Below are 22,295 nucleotides of genomic sequence, written 5' to 3'. Positions count from 1 at the left end.
AATCTAGACAGCATCCTAAAAAGCAGAGACATCACCCTGCCAACAAAAGTGCGTCTAGTCAAGGCTATGGTCTTCCCAGTTGCAATGTATGGCTGTGAATGTTGGACCATAAGGAAGGCCGAGGGTCAAAGGATTTAGGCTTTTGAACTCTGGTGCTGGAGAAGACTCTTGCGAGTCCCTTGGACTGCAAGGCGAACAAACCGGTCAGTCCTAGAGGAGATCAGCCCTGACTGCTCCTTAGAAGGCCAGATCCTGGAGATGAAACTCAAATACTTTGGCCACCTCATGAGAAGGAAGGACTCCCTGGAGAAGAGCCTAATGCTGGGAGCGATCGAGGGCAAAAGAAGAAGGGAACGACAGAGAATTAGGTGGCTGGATGGAGTCACTGAAGCAGTCGGTGCAAACTTAAATGGACTCCGGGGAATGGTAGAGGACAGGAAGGCCTGGAGGATCATTGTCCATGGGGTTGTGATGGGCTGGACACGAATTTGCAACTAACAACAATAATTGTATAGGAGCGCATCTCAAATTTTGGTCTAACTGGCCATAAAATAAAATAAAGAAAGGCTCAAAAAAGGCCGAGCGCAGTTCCTAGGCCCATTATGCATGGGGGGTATAGTGCACATTCGGGGTGGAATGGCGGCGACTAAAATAACCGATAACGCACGGTGCCGGCTGCAACCGGCCGCAGATTTGGTGCATGCGGCTGAGAAAGCCACGTTAGCGGAACGCAGAAGAAAGTGCAGCTTCCGGGTGACCGGGGTGCAACCAGAAGCGGTGCCGGGGTCACCGCGTGCATAATCAGTTACTCTGGGTTTTGCCGCCGTTGCGTCCCGTCCCATGCATAAGCGGCTTGCTTCGCGTCTTCCCCCTCCGCGTTTTCCATGTGACCCGAAATCGCCATTTCGGCGGCCATCTCCTATTGGAGAGGTAGATCAACTTGCATTTTCTCGCCAACCTTGTTTCTAGTAAAAGCCAAAAGCAAAGCTTCCTGCATCCCCCAAAAAGCTCCGGCGTGTCAGTTCGAACCCAGAGCAACTAATGATGATGTGTGTGTTTCCATTATCCTGAGCTCGCTTGAAATTTGTCCCGATATTTATGTGGAAAGTTTATCTGCATCTATCTAACTTTTCCTATCATGACAGAACACATCTATCTCGCGAAACTTGGAATCCAACCTTTCCGGTTTCAAATTAATCCTGTCAGAGTTAGCTTTGTTAAATCCTTCTAGGCCCTGCTTCCTGTATTCAGCAGCCAATTCATCAGACCTGGGCAATCTGTCTCCCGCTATTTTGGACCTGACAGATCCGGCATCTCTCATATACCGCTGAGTTTTCTCTTGGTTGTCTACTCCAGCCTCAAAGTTTGATTTGTGAGCCAGCTTCGAGCTAATGTTGTGTCCCAACTTCTAGCTAATCCCCAGTTCAGCTTCTATGGATTTCATTCCAGGAGTTCTATTGGAAAATGAAGAACACAGGCTTCGGACAACATAAACCTACAAAAGGTGGTAGTGGGTTCTCCATCTTTGGAAATTTTTAGACAGAGGCTGGATAGCCATCTGACGGAGAGGCTGATTCTGTGAAGGCTCAAGGGGGTGGCAGGTGACAGTGGATGAGCGATAGGTTGTGAGTGTCCTGCATAGTGCAGGGGATGGACTAGATCAGGGGTAGTCAACCTGTGGTCCTCCAGATGTCCATGGACTACAATTCCCATGAGCCCCCTGCCAGCAAACGCTGGCAGGGGGCTCATGGGAATTGTAGTCCATGGACATCTGGAGGACCACAGGTTGACTACCCCTGGACTAGATGACCCATGAGATCCCTTCCAACTCCATGATCCTATGATTCTATGAAAAGCAAGTGCAGGAGACGATTATAAATGCAATGGCTGCCAGGTTTTCTCCACATCCTTCAAACAACCGCCCTTGTGGGTGGGCTGAAGGAATCAGGAATTCAATGTACCTCCCCCAGATGCTTTCCTTGCGTCTCTCCCACTAGAGGTCAAAGAGCGGGTGGTGAGTGACCTGTGGACCCTAGATGGCCTCCCGTTGCCCCACCCCTTATAACAGCAGAAAAGGCAAACTTTGCCTCCCCACCCCAATCGGGGTGGTTTGGAACAACCATCCGCTGCCGCTGCTGTTGTCTCGGCCTTCTCCGTTCGAGCCAGACACGGTCCCTTCTAGCTCCATTTTCCACTGAAGTAGCGTGGCCTTCCATTCGAAATGTTGTTTTGCGGCACCCAAATTGAATTTTTGACGTGTGGGGGAGGAAGAAGGCGTGTGTCCATATGCACAACAGCATCTTGGGCAATCAAGTGCATGGTTCAGCCTAACTTGTTTTCTTCTTTTTGACCGTCAGCACCTGGAGAACACCAGAGGCGTCTGTGGGACGTGGGAGGCCAAGCGCTCCAGAATGCCTCCATTTTATTAATCAGAACCCTTGCTGCGGAAATCCTTCTCTGAATGTCAGGAAATGAGGCAACACCATTATTCTCCTCCCTGTCTTTGTCAGTCACTTTTATTTGCTCGGTAAGGCAAAGGAATTGATCTCTGGAGCTTCTCCAGCTCGGGCAGTTTCATATCTTTGCGCCAGCTGTGTTTTCATGTTCCCCAACCATTGACAATTGCTTCAAAAAAAAAGCAGTTGTTTTATGTTCTAGTGCTAAAACAGGAGATTCTGCCTGGTTATTGTTGCCTCGTATCACGCTCTAACTGTCAGGAATTTCTTCCGGATGTTTACATGGAATTTCTTTTGAATTAATTTCATCCCATTCATTCTGGTCCGTCCCTCCGGGGCAAGAGAAAAAAACTCTGTTTGTAAGCCACTTTGGGACTCCCAAGGATGGGCCTGGAGGGGGTGGGAAGGGGAGGGACAATGCTTCCCAACCTTATTCTGCATGATTGCACCATGTCTAAGGCTTGAAGAATGTTTCAGGGGTTTCTCAGTGGTAAAGGCTGTTCTGAGACAAGAGTCACTGGAAAAGACAACGATGCTGGGCAAAATTAAGGCAGCAGGAAAAGAGGAAGACCGAACACAAGATGGACAAATCCACTCAAGGAATCCACAGATCTCCGTCTGCAAGACCTGAGCAAAGCGGTTAATGGCAATATGCATCAGTGCATTCATTGTCGTGGAGTACACATGGAGCATAGCAGATTCTGGAGGCCTCACTTGGAAAAGAATGTGGATAAAAGTGAGAGGTGCAGAGGAGAGTGACGAGGGTGATTTTCTTGCGGGGGGTCCTTTTGGCATGAAATTATTATCCTTTAATTGGGGTCGCTGTGAATAGATGGGTAATTTTGAGTACCTGCATTGTGCAGGGGGTTGGACGAGATGACCCTGGAGGTTCCTTTCAACTCTACGAGTCTACGAGTCTATGATTCTGTGATCCGGGTCCTAGGGCCCAAGCCCTGTGAGGAAAGGCTGAGGGACTTGGGAATGTTCAGCCTGGAGAAGAGGAGGTTGAGAGGGAACATAAATGCTGTCTTTAAGTATCTTCAGATATGGCGGCAGAGGACAGGACCCACAGTATTGGGTTAAAACTATATGTAGAACAGTACTAGCTAGATCTCAGGGAGAAAAATTCACAGAGTAGTTCAGCAGTGGAGTCAACTCCCTAAGGAGGTGGTGAGCGCCCCTTCACTGGCTGTCTTCAAGCCATTGCTGGACAGATATTTCTCATGGATGCTTTAAGCTGATCCTGCATTGATCAGGGGGTTAAATTAGATGGCCTGTATAGCCCCTTCCAGCTCTATGATTCTATGATTAAACTGCACTTCCCAGGCAGCAGGGCAAGAATGCACGACAAAGGCATTCTCCCATGCTCCTACACGTTCAGCAGCATTCCCCGGTCAGCGGTATTCATTTACGTCTGTGCCTGTGTCCTCCACTACCGACAGGAACAGCCCCCTGCAGTGCAGTCCTCTGCCTGACGACTTTTCCAGTACTTTGAGAGAGCAATCTCCCCCCCCCCCCCCACCGACTGGAAATCCCCAAGTCCGTCGGCCCCTGATTCTCCTCGATGCTCTCTTCTGCACTGGCTCCCTTTTGTCTACACCCTTTTTGAAGGGAGGCCTCCAGAACTGCACAAAGTACTCCAATGCTCTGTACAGCAGGATTATAACATCTTGTGAGTTGGATGCTAAACCGCTGTTGATACGCAGAGACATAACATCCAAACTGTTTTTGCTGCTGTATCACACTGGCTGCAAATGTCTCCTCGGGGCCCCCCAAACCTGGAACTGGTCCTGGGGTGTTGTGCTGAGTAGTTTGGTTTGCAATTTGATCCAGAAGATGCTGTACTCCAAAATATCCTGGACCTCTTGCCCATCATTACAATGAGACATGCTTCTCTTTCACAGGAGCTGGAGACAGAGAACTGGGAAGCATTTGGGTGACGTTTTACTCCCCACGGATGTTTCTGTTCACAGAGGTGAAATTGGGAGTGCACTGGAGGAGGGGATCTGCCTTTAAACATTAAGGGATCCAATCTGCATAAGCTGTTCAGGGACAGTTCAAAGTGTTCCCTCACAATCACCCCCACCCCCCACTAAGTTACACCTCCCACTGTGTATACCATATCAGGTCTGATACCGTTTTCGTCTTGCATTGTTTTCCCCTTCTGTGATCCTGATCCTACGATGCGGCCAATTATCTGCCTTTTCTGAGCATAGTGATCAATAGAGCAGTAGCAGACCAACTCCAGGTCTTCTTGGAGAACTCATCTTCCCTAGACCCTTTTCAGCCTGACATCTTGCCATCACAACTGATCTCTAGACCAGAGATATCACCTCCCCTGGAGGAAATGGCCACTTCAGAGAGCAAATGCTATGGTGTGCAGAAATTCTGGTGATATCCCACCTCAAACTCCCCCTTCCATAGGCACCACCCCAAATCTCCAGGAATTCCCGAGGCCAGAGCTGGCAACCCTCCCTGAGGTTTGGATGGGCCCAAAAAAGGAACCAGAATAGTAGCAGACCCACATGTTGTTGGATGTGGCAGTCTTGTAATTTCTGCTGGGGGAATCTAGGACTGAATCTGCACTGGGCTTTTCCCCCCGTTGCCATTCCCTCGCAAGACTTATTTTTGCCCTCACTTCTAGAGTGACTCTGCTTCAAGCTCAAACTTCAGTGTGCCAAGATTTGCCTTTCCAATTGTCTCTCCCCCCCTTGTTCTCCCCTACCTTGCTCACTCAGGAAAAGAAAAATAAACAAGCAGCCACATGTTCCTCCCCCCGCCCCGACTTTGGCTGTAGACGAGACAGCAAGAAATAAGCACCTCTCCAGCCTTCCTTTAATGCCTGCTGGAGCTTTGCAATGATAGCTCCCCTCCCCCCTCTTAGCTTCCCCAATCAAGCAGAAGGGAGAGAGCAGCCACACAATTAAGTGCAAAATGCAAGTTCTTTTTCAGTTTGTGAAAAACAAAGGCAGAAGAACTGGGTTCAGATCTATCTGTATGCAGCAGGATCAACAATGGAAAAAAAAACTGTTAGTGCAGAACCAGCCCAGGAAAAGAATCATGAAACAATGCAATAGGGCCACCATTGCAGAAGTGGAAACCTGTGGATCCAGAATTTGATGGGACGTGCCCAGGAAAATCATCAAAAGGAGCATCTTAATAGAATCTTAGGGAAACTGGGTTAATGGGTCTGCAGGTCTGTTTGCTTTGTGCCACTTTCTCCACCTGAATCTTTGTAAACTGAGATGAGGACAAGACACCCGCACAGGACTTGCTAAAGGCCAGCTGTTCTCACAAGAAGGGGATGATGGAGTCCAAAAAAAGTAGTATATTTTAGTCATACAAAAGCAGTTTAATACAATTTAATATAATGTATTATTAATAATATATTGATAATATAATATAACATTTATATATAATAATTCATAATATTATATAATTATATAATTATATAAAATATATGTAAAATAATGTATAATAACAATAATATATAATATGTATAATAATATAACGGTTTATAATATAATAATATAATATATAATATAGCAATACAATGTAATAATAAACCAATATAATAATATATAATATAATAATATAATAATATAATTATATATATATATATGTATATAAGTCATAATATAATATAATAATATAATAATATATATATAATATAATAATATAATAATATAATGTATTAATATAATATTAATATCATTTAAACATTTAATAATATATGTCTTCAAAGACTTCCAGGCTTCTCTTCCTCCTGAAAGGGCTGTCCTCGAAGCGCGGCTTCTCTTCCACCGACCTGGAGAGGCAGCAAAATGCCCTTCCCAGCAGACGCAAGAGGCCACGGGGGGCTGCTGTCCGGCACGCCCTCCTCACTTGGTGCAGGGAGACAGCTGCTGCGCTGGACACAGATGGCTCTGGATCCCCCTCCAAACCGAGAAGTCCTGGAATCAAAACCAGCCCAGGTGACGGGTTGCCAGGATAGTTCCTTCCCTACATCTTGCCTTTAATGATGTCTGCAGTGACACTTGACAGAGCAGCTCTATGAGTACATTAGAAGGAAGGTTGGTAATAGGGAATGGGACCTAGCGATTGCCAGGGGACAGCGACCCTTTGGGTAGGGATGCCAACTTCCAGGTGGCGCCTGGATATTTACAGCAATGACCCTTTATCTCCAGATGACCAGGATCAGTTCTGCTTTGGAGGGAACACAAGATGGCTTTATACCCTGCTGAGGCCCTCCCCTTCCGCTCCCCGCAAAATCTCCGGCGTTCATTCTGTACACCTTGGATAACGCACTATCAATCTGCTTTCGCCGCTGGGGAAAGTCCAGTTCTAAAGTGCACTGAAAGTGCATTATCCAGCATGTGTGGAATGAGCCGATGTGTTTCCTAACCCAGGGCTGGCAACCGTACCAGTGGGCCTTCCTCCATGGGCACCAAAAGAGGACGGGGTTGGGTGATGCCCCCATCTGCGGAAGGGGCAGGGCCAGCTCATCATCCATGTGACTTCATGGGGTTGCCAAATAGCTCTGTTGGGTTGTTTTTAAACAGTTAATGGAGGGGGGGGGAGTTGGATTGAGTTAGGGGCTGGGGTGTGTGAGTCGTTTCCCCACTGCCATTTTCTTGACTGAAGTGTGTCTGCTGCCTCACAGCCAACAGCAACTGAAAATCAGTGCATTCCCTCCTTCCCTCCTCTTGGTCCTTCCCTCCTTGGAGAACTGGCCCAGCATGTCATGCTAAGTGCATGGGGCAAGGATGTCTGGAATGCTTTGCCTGGCCCCATGTGACCTTGCCCAGAGGCTCCAGAGAAATCTTCAGAAAGTGGGGCTGGTCAAGGAGAGGTTCCCCAATATGATGCTTATGGTCTCCATGGCTCTTACGGACATCTTGGAGAGCCAGCATGGTGTAGTGGTTAAGAGAGGTGACTTCTAATCTGGAGAGCTGGGTTTGCTTCCCCGGTCCTCCACATTCAGCCGGCTGGGTGACCTTGGTCTCATCACAGCCCTGGTAGTGCTGTTTGGACCAAGCAGTTCTGTCAGAGATCTTTCAGCCTCACCTCCCTCACAGGGTGTCGGTCGTGGGGAGAGGGAGGGAAAGCGATTGTAAGCTGCTTTGAGACCCCTTCAGGTAGTCAAAAGTGGGGTACAAAAACAGACTCCTCTTTTCTGGCACCTACCAATTTTGTCTTTTGCCCAGCAAATTAGATGGGCAATGTTTTTTAAAATGTTGCTTTCCAAATGTTTTTTTTTTAAATGTTGCACTGGCCACCAAAGCACAAGGGAATTTGATTGGCTGTGCAAAAATTAAAAAATGCCACCGCAGCCATTTTGACCCGGGCAGCCATTTTGTGGCCGGCTCCACCTCTCCCAGGAGCCATTTTGTGCTTGTGACTACCATGGAGACTCATAAGATGTGCAAATAGAAATCCCGCCATTCCCCCCCATGCAGAAGTGACACTGAAGCACACTGTGTCACGCAAGGCTGCAAGACCCCAGCATTTTTGCTTACCTCCCAATAAGGAAGCCAGCACTTCTTGGCTCACAACGTTGGAGGCTTCCAGGTGATAGATTATAAACCCTAAAAAGACACACAATTTAAAACCAGTTGCCTCTCATTCAGCTACTTCCTGTGGCAGACTTAGAGCAATTCATTTGTATGTTATTTATTTACTTTGAAATTTATATTCCACCCCATCTCTGGTAACTCAGGGCAAATTACAATGAGCTAAAATGCATATAAAATTCCAGAAATGCAAATCAAGTTTAAATTAATACATATTAGATTTAGAACATTAAAAACACACAACTGGGTACTAAAATTGCCAATAATGCTTTGCCTGTCATGGGAAAAGGGAGCGGGGAAATACAAAACAGCCTACATAAGAGTCAATTGGCAGAGTCAGTCAGAGAGGCCAGCGGCCGCCTGATGTAAGTAAGAAAATGTTTTGACTGCTTTATTCTCTAGGCTTGTAATATTGTTTTATTATTTTGCTGTGGTAATAGTGTTTCCGAATCACCTTCCAGGGCAGCTCTACATCAAGGGCAACGTAGTAATCTAGCCGTAAGGTTATAGTGGCAGGGATCCGTTTGGCCTGGCCAAAAGGGTAGAGCTTCTGAACCCCAATACAAGTGGAAGTCAAGACTCAGGGCAACACTGACCTACTCCCCTGTTCTCAGTCCTGAGTTCAAGAACAACACTTGATTCTTCCCTGAGCCCAGAGTTGAAGGCATGTAATCTAGACCTTCCAACAACCCCCCTCAAAGATACTAGCTTTCCCAACACATTACAAATATATAAGAATGGCCAATATATTAGCTCACCTACATGGCAGCTTCTATAAGCTAGCGGGTAGCAGATCTGATTCCCCAGAGAGAGAGAGAGAGAGAGAGAGAGAGAGAGAGAGAGAGAGAGAGAGAGAGAGAGAGAGAGAGAGAGAGAGAGAGAGAGAGAGAGAGAGAGACTCCATCCTCTAGGTCAGGGGTAGTCAAACTGCGGCCCTCCAGATGTCCATGGACTACAATTCCCAGGAGCCCCTGCCAGCATTCGCTGGCAGGGGCTCCTGGGAATTGTAGTCCATGGACATCTGGAGGGCCGCAGTTTGACTACCCCTGCTCTAGGTGCTCCAGCCCACTCACAGGACCAACCATCTGCTGCACTCTGTGTCTCTGCCAACATCAAAGCCCCTCCTTTCTTTGCGCAGATACAGGTCTGCCCTCTCCTTCCTGCCTTTTACCTGTGAGTACAGCGGCTGCCCTCCTCAAAGGCGCCATGGGGCTCTTCATATAATCCAGAGTATGCCTGAGAAAAGAGGCCACTCGGTCTGGGTACCGCTGAACCTAGTGGGAAGGGAAAGGAAGGCCCGTCTCAATAGCACAGTCAGCTCAACATGCCAGAAAGGAACCTTCCGAGATCACGAGATGCCAAAAGGAAGGAAAGGCATGAAAGAGCCAAATCTTGGCAGACTCATGACATGGGCAGGATCTGCCAGGCTCCCTGCTCTCTCCTAAAGCAGATGAAAGACGTCCACCCCCTCTTCACTCACCAGGTGCCTGGAGATCTGGCTCAGGGCTTCCTGGCTGTCGTAATGGGCCATGATCTCCAACTGCTCCAGAAGCTTCCAGCCCATGAGGTCATTGCACCGGGCTAAGGTCCATTCACAGTTCTGAACATCAAAAAGGGAGGGAGAAAGGGGCTTCAGAAAGTAGGACTGGGATGCGAGGATGCTTAAAGCAGCATGCTTGGCCCCCGACATAGGCCCATCCTGGGCAAATTCCCTTCACGGGAAGAGGGCTGCAATCCTAAGTGAGAGTGAATCCCATTGAACATAGTAGGATTTCCTTCCAAGTAGGGGTGGTAGGCAAGCATAGGAGGGATGCTGGCTCAGCTCCCTTTGGGCACCACACCCTGGGGTTGCCTGTGGGCCCCTAGCTCTTGAGTTGCCTCCCCAGCTCTGGTGCCCCAGGCGGTCACCTGGGTTTACGTAGTGGATGAGCGAGCCCTGCATGGGAACGGATGTAGCCCTGGGCTTTCCGCAGCCCTAATGTGTGCGTTTATCAGAAGCAGACTGAGTAGCCTAGGCAAGCCCAAGCTTCTTAGAGTGTGCAAGCTAAGCAGGACAGGCCACATGGATGAGAAAGCACCAAGGAAGCCCATCACAGGGCCGCTGGGCAGAGGTAGGCGAAGGCCAACCACCTCTGAACATCTCTGGCCTTGAGACCCCTCGATGGGGTAGCCACGTGATGCCCAATTGTATTTCCGCTTGCGACTGGGCTTTCCAATGCTTGCATCAGTAGAAGGCTTCTTGCCCACTACTAGAGGGATGTATCTGCGGGATCCAGCCCTCTCCGCTTGCGAGCTGTCAGAAGTCAAAAAGGAGGCATTTGGATATTTTCAGAGAATGCACTAGAGTCTGCTTCTCTGAGCCCCAAGCAGGAAGTGCTAGATAAAAACAAAGCAAAATAAACAGCACCAAAGTCGAGGATCGCCATCCTCCAGGTGGGGACTGGAGACCTGAGTGTAAACTGCATGGAGCTTTTATTTCAACCCCAGATCGATTCAGTCCCTGCCCTCTACACAGAATGCGATGAGTCTCCAAAGAGATGAGTCTCCTCGGAGGAGAAAATGGCAGCTTCAGAAGGTGGATTCTAGGGCCATGCACCTTATTGAGGTTCCTCCTTCTCCAAACATGGCCCTCCTCTGGCTCCACCCCGAATCTCCAGGGATTTCCTAATCTGGAGTACAAGATCAGGACTGAGAGACAGGGAGAGAGAGGAAGGACTCATTCCGCAGAGCAGAGAAGTTGCTCGCATTCAACAAGAAGGAGGGACTGCAGGCAGGCTCAAAGGATGTTGCCCAGAGAAAGAGCAGGGGCTGGGGTTGGCTCTGACCTCCACCACGTCCGGGCTGGTTTCCTGTAGATGGAGGAGGAAAGGGACCATGTTGGAGAGGATCTGCTCTTTCATCTGGGACCTGTGCCTGGGCCGGAGTTTGTGGAGGAGCTTTCCAAAGAGGCCGATGGCCGCAGCACGCACTCCTTCCCGGCCCTGCACACAAAGAAATCTTGATTAGAACTCATTGACCGGTTATTTACATCAGTTGTACCCCACCATTCGTCCCTTACAGGAACACAAAGGGCGCCTGGCCATTTAAAACATACATGGTATATCTGCATTTTGGAACCGATGAAACCAAACCACCCTGACTGGGAAGGCCCAGGCTTGTCAGATCTGACCAGATCTCCCGTTAGGCCTTGAGGGCGAGACCACCACCAAGGGAGGGCAGGGTTGCTGAGCAGAGGCAGGCAACGGCCAGCCACCTCTGAACAGACCCGCCAGTGGCTGCCTGTCCTTGCAGTCAGGGAAAGCCCTTCTGCTTGGACAAAGGCAGCCAGTTACAAGCCCATGCAATACCCATGCCTACTTCTGGAAAAGCTCAGTGAGCACCCAGAGAAGTACTGGCAGGTGTCATAGCACCCCTGGCACCACACTGGGGGACCCAGGATGCATTCTGGGGATGTGGGACCTTCCCTTCCACCCTTTCCCCCTTTGCTCCAGCTCTTGAAGTGTGCTTGACAAAGAGGAAATTTGCCCAGGGGGAAAGTAGGGCTGAATCAGGTAGGAGGTGATGTGAAAGACGTGAGATTCTGGAGAGTTGCTGCTACTCTGAGTAGATAACACTGAACCCCATGGACCTGTATGATTCCCCATAAGGCAGCCTCATTTACTTGGTGGGTGATGCGTAAACCATCCCTAGTGTGTGCAGAGTGGCAGGGGAAGGCTAAGGGCCCACCTAGGGCCTCCTCTGCTCCTTTAGATTCCACTCCTCTGTGGAAGGGGCAGAGCCACGATTCCATGAGTGCTGGAGACACCTATTCCAAGTGGACATGACCTTTTATTTCCCTCTGTCCCCGTCTCCCCAGTGGCCTCACGTCTCGCAGGAGAGGCCGGAGCTGCTCGGCAATTTGAACATAGCAGGAACCCAGGTATGATTTTTTGGGATGGTGTCTGAGCAAATTGCCAAGGGCTTGGATGGCTTCTTTCACTGTCCTCTCTTCTTCGGCCTTCCACCCTTCCATCATTTTGAGGACCAATGCCTTTAGCCGCTTGACCTGCGGGAAAGAAGAACAGGGAATGGGTCGGCCTGCCACAGGGGCACCAGACACAGAGGAGGCTAACAAAGATCTGTTTTCCTTTGCACCCAAGAGGCACCCAAGATGCATGCTTCATCCTCTTTCTGGTCCTTCATCACCATCATCTGCTAGGACCATTCTTTAATGAGGAAACTTTCAAAGATGCTCTGGGTTGAAATTCCTGAAAGGAACCTGCTGCAATCTGGACTTAACCAGGACCATGGATTTCTATCCCACTATGGCCCTTGTATTTAAACACCATAGGGACAAAACATTATTTCCAGCCATTGCTATTATGAAAAATGACCCATTCTGCACTTTTCTTGTATATATCCTGGTGGTATTAACAGTGGAAGCTGCCATCAATTCATAGCTGAATCAGCAGCTCTGTAGGGATTACAAGGCAAGAGGATTTGGGGGTGTTTTGTCCTTGCCAGCCTCTCCTTCGCAACCCTGGTCTCCCATCCAAGTCCTAACCAGGGCTGATCCTACTTAGCTGCCAAGAATCTGCTGAGATCAGGCTAGCTTGGGCCATCTGGGTCAGGGCATTCACAATATTATCGATTACGCCTCTCATATTTTGTGGCATCTTGGCTCTGTTGATCCCACCCAACCCCTCTTGATCTAAGTGAATTTATGCCTCGATGGTCCAGGCTAGCTTTCATATTGAATCAGTTCTTCCCTTCTTCCTCTTCCCCCAAAGTGTACAGTAACCATACAGAGATGGCTGCAGACTTGTATGTAGTTTTTGGTTCCAGTAGCACAGAGAGGCTAGGAAGTGCCACAGATCTGGTCTCCTGATCTCCTTTGCTTTGTCAACTTATAAAGGGGAGGAAGGGGGTAGTCAATGTTTACAAAACTTTAAATTCCCTCTGAAATCTTGCTAGTATGGTGGTGAAAAAGAGAGAACTTAAATAAAACATATTGAATTACACCACCCTGTCAATCAAGGTCATTGTTATTTACTCAGACTGGCAGTAGGTCTTCAGGGCCTCAGTCAAAGGTCTTTCACATCACTTACGACATGATCCTTTCGGTTGGAGATGCTAGAGAATGTAACTGCTAGGGCCTTTGGCACATCAAGCTCTACCACTCAGTCACAGCCACTGGCCAGCTTGCAGCTTCAGAAGAAAAAGAAGAAGAGCTGATTCTTCTATGCTGCTTTTCTCCACCTGAAGGAGTCTCAGAGCAGCCTACAGTTGCCTTCCCTTTCCTCTCCCCACAACAGACACCCTGTGAGGGAGGTGAGCCTGAGAGAGCCCTGATATTCCTGCTCAGTCAGAACAGAAGAAGAAGAAGAGTTGGTTCAGAGCAGCTTTATCAGTGCTGTGGCGAGCCCAAGATCACCTAGCTGGCTGCATGTGGAGGAGGGGCAGGGAATCAAACCTGGCTCGCCAGATTACAAGTCCGCATTCCTAACCACTACACCAAGCTGGCTCTGCCTGCTTTGACTCTTTGTGAGCAGTTCCTTTAAGGCCAACAGGGTCTCCAGCATCTCTGTTTAACAGGGAAAAGCAGCAGGTGAGGTGAAAGACCTCCGTCTGAGACTCTGGGGAGCCACTGCCTGCCTGAATAGACTGGCCCTGACAGACCAAGGGTCTGATTCAGCTGTAGGCAGCTTCATCAGCACTCATATGGTATTAGCAACTCAAAAACAGGCTGATGAGACCCTCCGGGCGCCTTTTACCTTCTGTGTATGTAGAGCCATGTTTCCCAGGCCGTGCAGGCTGAGCCAGCGGACGGTGGGTCGGGGGTCAGTCTGCCACTCTTCCAGCTTGCCAATAATTGTTTTGCAGGGTAGCAGCTGTATTGTGCGCCTGCTGCAGAGGAACTGAAAGCCCAGGTAGTGTCAGTTACAGATTTGCATGTGAAATATATATTGCCATCTAAAGGAGGGGGCAAAGGACCATTATGTCCAGATCCGCAATTCCCCAACCGCTCCACTAGGCCCAACGGTCAAGGATTTGCCCCAGGATGCTGTAAAAAACGTCACTCACTGACATCTTGCCATTCTCCCCAATGGGGGCCCAAGTGAGCTTGCCTCATTCTCTTCCCCTGCCTTATATCCTCACAACAATGCAGTGAGGTAGGCTAGTTAGTCTCAGAGAGTGTGACTTGGTACAGAGGTGGTGTTTATGAACATTGTCCACATCTGTTCTGCCTCTTGGAAAGTGTTTTTAGAAAGTGGGTGGGGCTAGGTGGGGTTGTGGCCCAGCAGGACTTCTGATTGGCCTTTGGATATTTGATTGGGGATGCAGGTTTTTAATAATGTCACCTTGTCAGCAGCACAAGGTCCGTCACTGTATGACTGAAGGTGAGCTACAGCAGCCATTTTGTGACTCCGAAGGAATTCCGAAGGAACCCTGAGGCTTACAACAGATGGGGGGTTTCACATAACCTTCTCTATTCATCATCACACGTACACAATCCCTGTGAGCATTAGCTACTTTTGGCTACGACCAAAGGACAGAGTGATTCTCAGTAACCAGTCTCCTCGCATAGCGATCCCCCAACCTGTGGGCTGCGGACCACATGTGGTCCTTCGACTAATTGGAGGTGGGCCCCGAAGGACGCCTTCCCCCCCCCCGGCCCTTTACTTCACCCCCCCCCCCCGGCCCTTTACAACACACTTTGGGTGTCCTTGTCTCCCATCACTCCCAGATGGGACTATCTCGTTGCAGAGAAACAAGCTCAGGGTTCCCATTGATTTGTCATTGTCATGAGTTAAAATTCCCATGAAAATAAAATGTTCCTTATGTTCATTGTTGTGGCGTGTCTGTATCTTATTTTGAAGGGATGTTTAAGCATTACCAGAGCGATCAGAGAGCATTAGGGCAGTGGTTGAGAGTAGAGGAGTAAACCACCCCCCCCCAACCGGGCCTCAGTAAAAGGCGTTGAGTGCTCCCTGGTGATAAAAAGGTTGGGGACCACTGTCCTAGCACACAACAGTGCATACAAGCGTCCCCCAAAACCTTCAGGATGGACCACATATCCCCCTTCTGGGCCACCCATCTGGGCTAGTGAGGCTTACCCCTGCAAAAAGAGCTCTGGCTGTCAAAGTCCTCTCCTCATCTTCAGAGCAAAGTTTGGGAATGATTTCGGCCAGCAGCCCTGTCACGTGGGATCCAGCGTGTATCACCAGAGCTCTGGGTTCATGAAAACCATCACAAAGGTTACTTTCAGGGAGCCCACACCTCCCCTAAAGGCCTGTTGCCTGGGAAGGCCATTCTGGTCTACCTGGCCAGGTGGAGAATCCCTTCCAGATGACGTTCAGGGCTACAGAGCAGACTCCAGTATCCAGCTTTCTCCATCCACAGCACAGCTAAGTGCCTTCCATCTTTGGTCAGCAGATGTTTCAGAGTTTCCACTGCAAATCTGTGTTTAAAAGCACAGGAAGCTCGACATGCCAATTCAGGACTGGGAAATTCCTTGACATCTGGGGCGGGGTGGGGAAGGAACATGTACAAGGCCGGGTTTAGGGAAGAAAGCAACTTCAGCTGGTCCAAATGACAGAGAGCCCACCCTCCAAAGCAGCCATTTTCTCTGGGGAACTGATCCCTGGAGTCTGGAGATGGGTTGTAATTCCCTTGGATCCCCAGGCTCCACCTGGGGGTTGGCTTCCCTATATTTAGAGAGCTGGAACCCTTTAATAGAGGCACGTACTGCTATTTTTGTCATTTTTTCTGTCTGACATTTGTACTTATTTTAAACCCTGTACTGGAACGAAAGGCCTTGTGCCTAGGACCACTTCTGCATTAGGAGACATACCTCATTTAGCCATTTGGATTATGCGAGTTGGCCCTCTGCTTTCCGCACTTGGCCTGCCTCCTCTCATTTTCCAGGCCATATGGGACAGGGGAGCGCTAAGGCACCTTTCCCATGGGTGAGGGGGGAGGGAGGATGGGGACAAGGAATGGGGCGTGGCCAAACACTCAAAATGGCAGGCTTTGTGAAAAACCGAAGGCATGTATTTCAGCCCTGAACAGCCCTGAAATAGACCCCACTTTGAAAAATGAAAAATGGTTTTTGGTCTGGCGATTTCCCTCATCTCGAGGGAAATCTTGCCAAACCTCGAGCTGGCCCCTGGACAACCTCTGGTTACTGGTGGGTTTTAACGCTGCTCCCACATGACATCATCAGCAACCCGAGGCTGTCCATGGGCTGGCTTGAGTTTTGACCAGATTTGCCTTGAGATGAGGGAAATTGCCAGACCGATTCCGCAAAACCCGTGCTGTTGCCTGCTTGCAAACCCATGGCTGTAAGCTGTGTGTTTGCAAGCTTCCCGACAGAAGACCTCTCCCACATTTTCCTGCCGCTTTATTGTGGCTTTTTGCCTCCCACCAAGGCGGCAAGGGAGAACAAGATGAACTTCGTTCCAAGTGGGGAAAGGTTTGGATTTCTGGATCATGTTCTATGATGTCAATATTCAGTAAGCGGGGAGAACATACCCTGGGCTCCTCTAACAACAGTGTATGTTCTCCTCGCTTCTGGGATATTTCTTTAACTTACAAATCCTTGCCCATGTATCTCCAAATTTTGGAGACACACCAGTTAAGAAGATCATTTCTAGTAGCTCGCATAAACATCTTTCCCTCAAATGTCACCCGAGGAAGATTTTTGAAGATCCCTCCTCAGGAGAGATACTGTTTACATGGATGTAGTGTCTCTGACACGTTGTATCATATACTTCTGGTGTGTCCTAAGTTTGAAGTATTTCGTCGCCCGTTAGCTAATTATCTGAAGAAATTGAAATTCAGCTGTGTTAATGAGAAACACTGGATTAAAATGACACTAAATGTGAGGGACTCAGCAACTATTATAAACGTAGGAAAGTTTTCACTGGCAATTTTAAATGAAAATCTTTTACGATAGATTTTACATCTGAAACAGTTTGAAATTTTCGTTTTATGCTTTGCAATTTTATGTCAATAATGGTACTCTGATTCTGAATCTATGAGGGGTTACTATCAGGAAACGGTGTGCACCTCACAAGGGATGGAAAAAGTATTTCTTGGGAGTAAACTTGCACACCTGGTGAAGAGAGCTTTAAACTATTCAGAGCTTGGTGTGATGGCAAGAAGTCAAGATGAGAGGACTGCAAATCTACAGGGAATGGCACATAAGCAGGGAAGTACTAACTTGCAAGGAAATTCAAAAACCCAAACCATAGGGCACGCAAGAAATGGATTACGATGTCTCTGCACTAATGCACAGAGTATGGGAAACAAGCAGGTTGAACTAGTAGTCCTAATATGGAAAGGGGGCTATGACCTAATAGGAATCAGAGAAACTTTGTGGGATAATACTCACAATTGGAATACTAGAATCAAGGGGTACAATGTATTCAAAAGGGATAGACAAGAAAACAAGGGTGGAGGTGTAGCACTATATGTTAGGAATCTTTATATTTGTGAAGAAATGCAGGTACCCGAGCATGAAAGTTCAGTTGAGTTTATTTGGGCAAATATAGAACGAGTAGGAAATGAGAGTTGTATTATTGTGAGGGTCTGCTATAGACCACCAAACCAGTTGGAGGACTTGAATGAGATACTGCTAGAACAAATTACATAATTTTCAAAGCGGGGGGAAATAGTGGACATGGGTGACCCAGATATCTGTTGGAAGACCAACTCTGCTAAAAATACAAACTCCATTAATTTCTTGCCTTGCCAACAGCTTCATTTCCCAGAAAGTAGAGAGGGGAACCAGGGGCTCTGCTATTTTAGACTTGATTCTCATCAATAGGGAAGAACAGGTAGATGAGGTGGAAGTAGTGGGCACACATGGTAGTAGTGACCATGTGCTTTTGGAATTTTCAGTCGTGAGAAAGAGAAAACCTTTACGTAGCAGGACATATAGACTGGACTTCAGGAAAGCCTATTTTAACAGACTTAAAGGTATGTTGGGTAGAGACCCATGGTCAGAAAGAGATGGGAGTCCAAGAGGGCTGGGAGTTTCTTAAAAGTGAAATACTGAAGGCTCAAACACAAACAATTCCATTGAGAAGAAAAGATCGGAGGAGCCTAAGGAAGCCAAGGTGGCTCCATAAAGAGTTGTCAAATTATTTGAGAAATAAAAAAGAGGTATAAATAAAAAACTGGAGGGAAGGCCTAATTACCAAGGATGAGTATAAACAAATAAGCAATATTTGTAGTGACAGTGTTAGAACAGCTAAAGCTCAATATCAGCTTAGGCTAGCAAGAAGAGCTAAACATAGCAAAAAATGCTTCTTTAGTTATATTTCAAGTAAGAAAAAGAGTAGGGACATGGTAGGACCACTGCTAGGACAAGGAAGTGAAATTATAACAGATGATGAAGAGAGGGCTGAACTGTTTAACTCCTATTTCTCCTCAGTCTTCTCTTGTGAGGGAAATAGTACTCAATGTGGCAAAAACGTAACACAAACCGGGGGATGGGAATAATGGCCTAGGATCACTGTTGGGGCAGTCCACGAACACCTAGTCTCTTTAAATGAAACAAAGTCTTCTGGGCCAGATGAACTGCATCCAAGAGTGCTAAAAGAACTTGCAGAGGTCATATCTGAACCTCTGTCCATTATTTTTGACACTTCTTGGAGAACAGGTGAGGTGCCAGATGATTGGAGGCAGGCAAATGTTGTCCCCACCTTCAAGAAAGGGAAAAAGGAGAATCCGGGTCACTATTGACCTGTCAGCTTGACATCTGTAGCTGGCAAGATTTTGGAGCAAATCATCAAACAGTCTGTCCTTGAGCAGCTGGAACAGAGAAGTGGGCAAAACTGAATAAAATGAAATTCAATAGGGACAAATGTAAAGTTCTGCATTTAGGTAAGAATACCCATATACAACAATATAGGATGGCAGAGACTTGTCTTGGCAGTAGCATGTGCGAAAAGGATCTAGGAGTCTTAGTAGACCATACATTGAACTTGAGTCAGCAGTGTGACTCAGTGGCTAAAAAGGCAAATGGTATTGTGTCCAGATCACGGGAGGTGATGGTACTGCGTTACTCTGCTCTGGTTCAACCTCACTTGGAGTCCTGTGTTCAGTTTTTGGCACCCCAGTTGAAGAAGGATGTAGACAAACTGGAGCGTGTCCAGAGGAGGGCAACAAAGATGGAGAGGGGTTTGGAGACCAAGACGTATGAAGAAAGGTTGGGGGAGCTTGGTCTGTTTAGCCAGGAGAGGAGACGACTGAGAGGGGATTTGATAATCATCTTCAAGTATTTAAAAGGGTGCCATACAGAGGATGGAGCAGAGCACTTTTGCACTGCTGTGCGGTAACATGACAACATTCAAGCATTTTTAATATCAAAATTAACACTTGTGCATTGCTATGGAGAAATGTCACAACAGCATGATACAGCATAAGCATGTCTGAAGAGGACCCTTGGTCTATACAAACAGCCATTTGCCATTAAATGGATTAGTAAAAGGGAGGTGGGCATAGGGGATGAGGTCCTTATCTGTTGGGATGCAGGGTTCACATCATTACCTTGCATGCTCAGCAAGCGAAAGTGAGCTGTTCTCAGTACTGGCATCTTCCGTGTACCCCGGGTGTCTGACCAGGAAGTGAATGTGGGTCAGGAGAGCCACGAACACCTGGGGGTAGAATCCCTGCATGGCCATGGTACAGGTGTAAGACTTCAGCATCTCACCCAGGCCTCTGGCAGCCTGCAAAAGAGAGGGCACATCACTGGTGTGAACAGCCTCCAGCTCTCCCAACAATCCCCTTCACCTGAGAGCTGCCCAACAACACTGAACGCCTCGTCCACCCTTCCGAACACTGTGTGCCGCCAGGGTGTAAACTGCACGGAGCTTTTATTCCAACCCCAGATCGATTCGGTCCCTGCCCTCTACACAGAATGCGATTTCCGTTTGCATTTGGGGTGATTTAAATTTTCCTTCTCCAGCAAGAAGGATTGATTCAGAGTGACCGTACCTTTATTGTGCGATATCTTGGAGTGCTTTTAATGCACAATATATTTTAAAATCCGGATTGGGAAACCAAGCTCTGTGGTAGAGAACCTCTGATAGGCCACACCTGGTCATGTGACAAGCTTGCCTTAAAGGAGAAGCCCCTAATTTCTCTCAACTTCTGTCGGTCCTGGATTTTTGCTCCCTCCTCTGCCTTTTTCGATCCTCTCCCCCTCCCCTCCAAGAAAAGAAAGAGGCTCCCTGCCTGGCTCCTCTCCCCCCACCTTCAAGAAAAGAAAGAGGCTTGGCTCCCCCCCCCCTTTTGAACTACCCTAACCACATGCAGAAGACTTTCCTGTTTCAATGGGGGGGGAGAGGAAGACCCGAGTTCAAAGCGATCTTAATTCAACAGGATTGACAATGGAATAAGGAAAGTAAGTGCAGACTCTGCCCAGCAGAGAGAAGCCCTGCAGAGGAAGCAGCCTGAGAATACCTGCAAAGCAAGCCAAGCCACACAGGAAAGCCAAGAAGGCCAGAGTTTGGGGAGGGGTGATTTCTCAGTTCCACAAAGCACCCTGAAAAGATGCAAAAGAGAAGGGCCCTGGAAAGCAAAAGAGAAAGGCCCTGCTGGGTCAGAACATCTCTTGCATGGTGGCCTACTTAGACTCTTTGGTGTCCAAGCTGGGTGGTGGGGCTTGGAGACATAAGGGCAGGTGGGTAGATGGGGCTTGGTGAAGCAGGGGGTGGGTAGGAGATGAGGGGATGGGTGTTGCAGGACTGGGACCTCGAAAGTGCTGTCCCTGCCACCAGCAATCACGACTGGAGGCTCCGCTGCAGCCTTCTTCCCTATGGCCACCATAACCCCAGGGCAGTGGCACCTCAAGGAAAGTCAGACAGACAGACAGGACATAGGCGGTCTGAACCACGACCCTATATGCATCAGGAGACTGGTTCCCAGAGTAAGCCAGTTCATACAGTTTCATGACCCATGCTTTCTTCTCCTTGCCACTTTTCGCAGGGAGCAAAAAGGAGGGCTTTAATGGCTTGGTTTGTGCCCCTCCCCAGGGATGACTCTTGTCCAAACTACAGCCATGACTTACAGCCAGAGGTGCCTGCCAAGCTGGGTCTCCGGCGTACCCATCAGGGCTCTCGTGGAATCTGGGCCTCTCCTTCAGTTGCTGGAGCACATGCCATAGGACTGCAGTGCTGCCTTCAGAGGCTCTGCTCAGTCTTCCCCACACATCTGAAATGTCTCTGCAAATTTGGGAGTACAGACTGAATCAGCACAGGTCTCCCCCACCCCATCCCTGAGTTAAGAATCTGCCCCCATGACTTTGCAGATTCTTGGGAAGGAAACTCTGGCCTGCAGGAAGTTCAGCAGAAATCTCCCAGTTTCCTGGAGATTTGGGGTGGAATTTGAGGGAGGGAAAGGGGTGAGGCGATGGGCCTCAGAGCGGTTTAATGCCATGGAATCTACCCTGCCAAACTGCCATTTCCTCCAAGGGGACGAGGTCTCTCCCAGAATTACAGCTGGTCTCCAGATCACAGAGAGCAGCGTAGGAAATGGCAGCTTGGGAGGATGCAGCCCATGACATTCTATCCTGCAGAGATCCCACCCTTCCCCAAATCCTGACCTCTCCAGGTTCCCCCCACAGAATCTCAAGGTTTTCCTCAACTCCAAATTGACATCCCTACTGGAAGCGCCATCCTCCTGTCCTTGAAAATTTGGGGTCTGGTGATGGCGATATGATGGTGCTGTCCAGTCAGCATGTCAGGTGGGCAGGAGAACTGACACCCCAATTTCCAGGCTCAGGGTTCTGACTCTGGCCCAAAGCCCCAGGTTGGGTAGGTTGAGGTATCCACCTGTCACAAGGGAGGGAGTACTTCAACAGGCCTAAGACCACGATCTCCGCGTATTCCTTGGCCAGCAAAGTCAAGATGTCCACTGCTGCCCTCCTGGGTGGGCCTTCAGGGATGCTGCCGATCTGGCCACATATCCGGACTACAATTTCCAGCACCTGGGAAGAAATAATTTCCCTCGTTCTCCTCTCCTCCATTTTATCCCTTATCCTCACAGCTATGTGAAGTCAGTTGGGCTGAGAGAATGTGACTGGCTTTGTGAGGTCACCCAGCAAGCCATAGAATCATAGAATCATAGAGTTGGAAGGGGCCATACAGGCCATCTAGTCCAACCCCCTGCTCAACGCAGGATCAGCCCAAAGTATCCTAAAGCATCCAAGAAAAGTGTGTATCCAACCTTTGCTTGAAGACTGCCAGTGAGGGGGAGCTCACCACCTCCTTAGGCA

At 48.5% G+C, this 22,295-nt stretch overlaps 1 protein-coding gene across 1 annotated transcript; it reads right to left on the bottom strand.

The window, feature by feature from the left end:
* Window positions 1-6,179: 6,179 nt before the first annotated feature.
* Window positions 6,180-22,046, bottom strand: LOC143827037 (maestro heat-like repeat-containing protein family member 6). The gene is made up of 12 exons (XM_077316235.1): window positions 21,853-22,046; window positions 21,090-21,243; window positions 19,568-19,746; window positions 15,333-15,470; window positions 15,127-15,241; window positions 13,783-13,926; window positions 11,895-12,074; window positions 10,855-11,010; window positions 9,510-9,629; window positions 9,201-9,303; window positions 7,976-8,044; window positions 6,180-6,409 (listed from the first exon to the last, which is right to left on the bottom strand). Exons 1-12 carry the CDS (start codon window positions 22,044-22,046, stop codon window positions 6,180-6,182), a joined length of 1,782 nt encoding a protein of 593 aa, XP_077172350.1.
* Between the last annotated feature and the right edge of the window lie 249 nt (window positions 22,047-22,295).

Source organism: Paroedura picta, chromosome 1, assembly GCF_049243985.1.
Source record: "Paroedura picta isolate Pp20150507F chromosome 1, Ppicta_v3.0, whole genome shotgun sequence".
NCBI classification, from domain to species: Eukaryota; Metazoa; Chordata; class Lepidosauria; order Squamata; family Gekkonidae; genus Paroedura; species Paroedura picta.
This window is presented reverse-complemented; position numbering and strand designations above follow the sequence as displayed.

Coding starts and splice junctions, on each gene's coding strand:
- LOC143827037 (XM_077316235.1), bottom strand. CDS start 22,046: ATGGAGGAGAGGAGAACGAGGGAAATTATTTCTTCCCAGGTGCTGGAA. Junction 15,242..15,332: donor GGGATTCTCCACCTGGCCAG/GTAGACCAGAAT, acceptor TCATGAACCCAG/AGCTCTGGTGATACACGCTG. Junction 13,927..15,126: donor CCAGAGCTCTTTTTGCAGGG/GTAAGCCTCACT, acceptor CTGGGCTTTCAG/TTCCTCTGCAGCAGGCGCAC.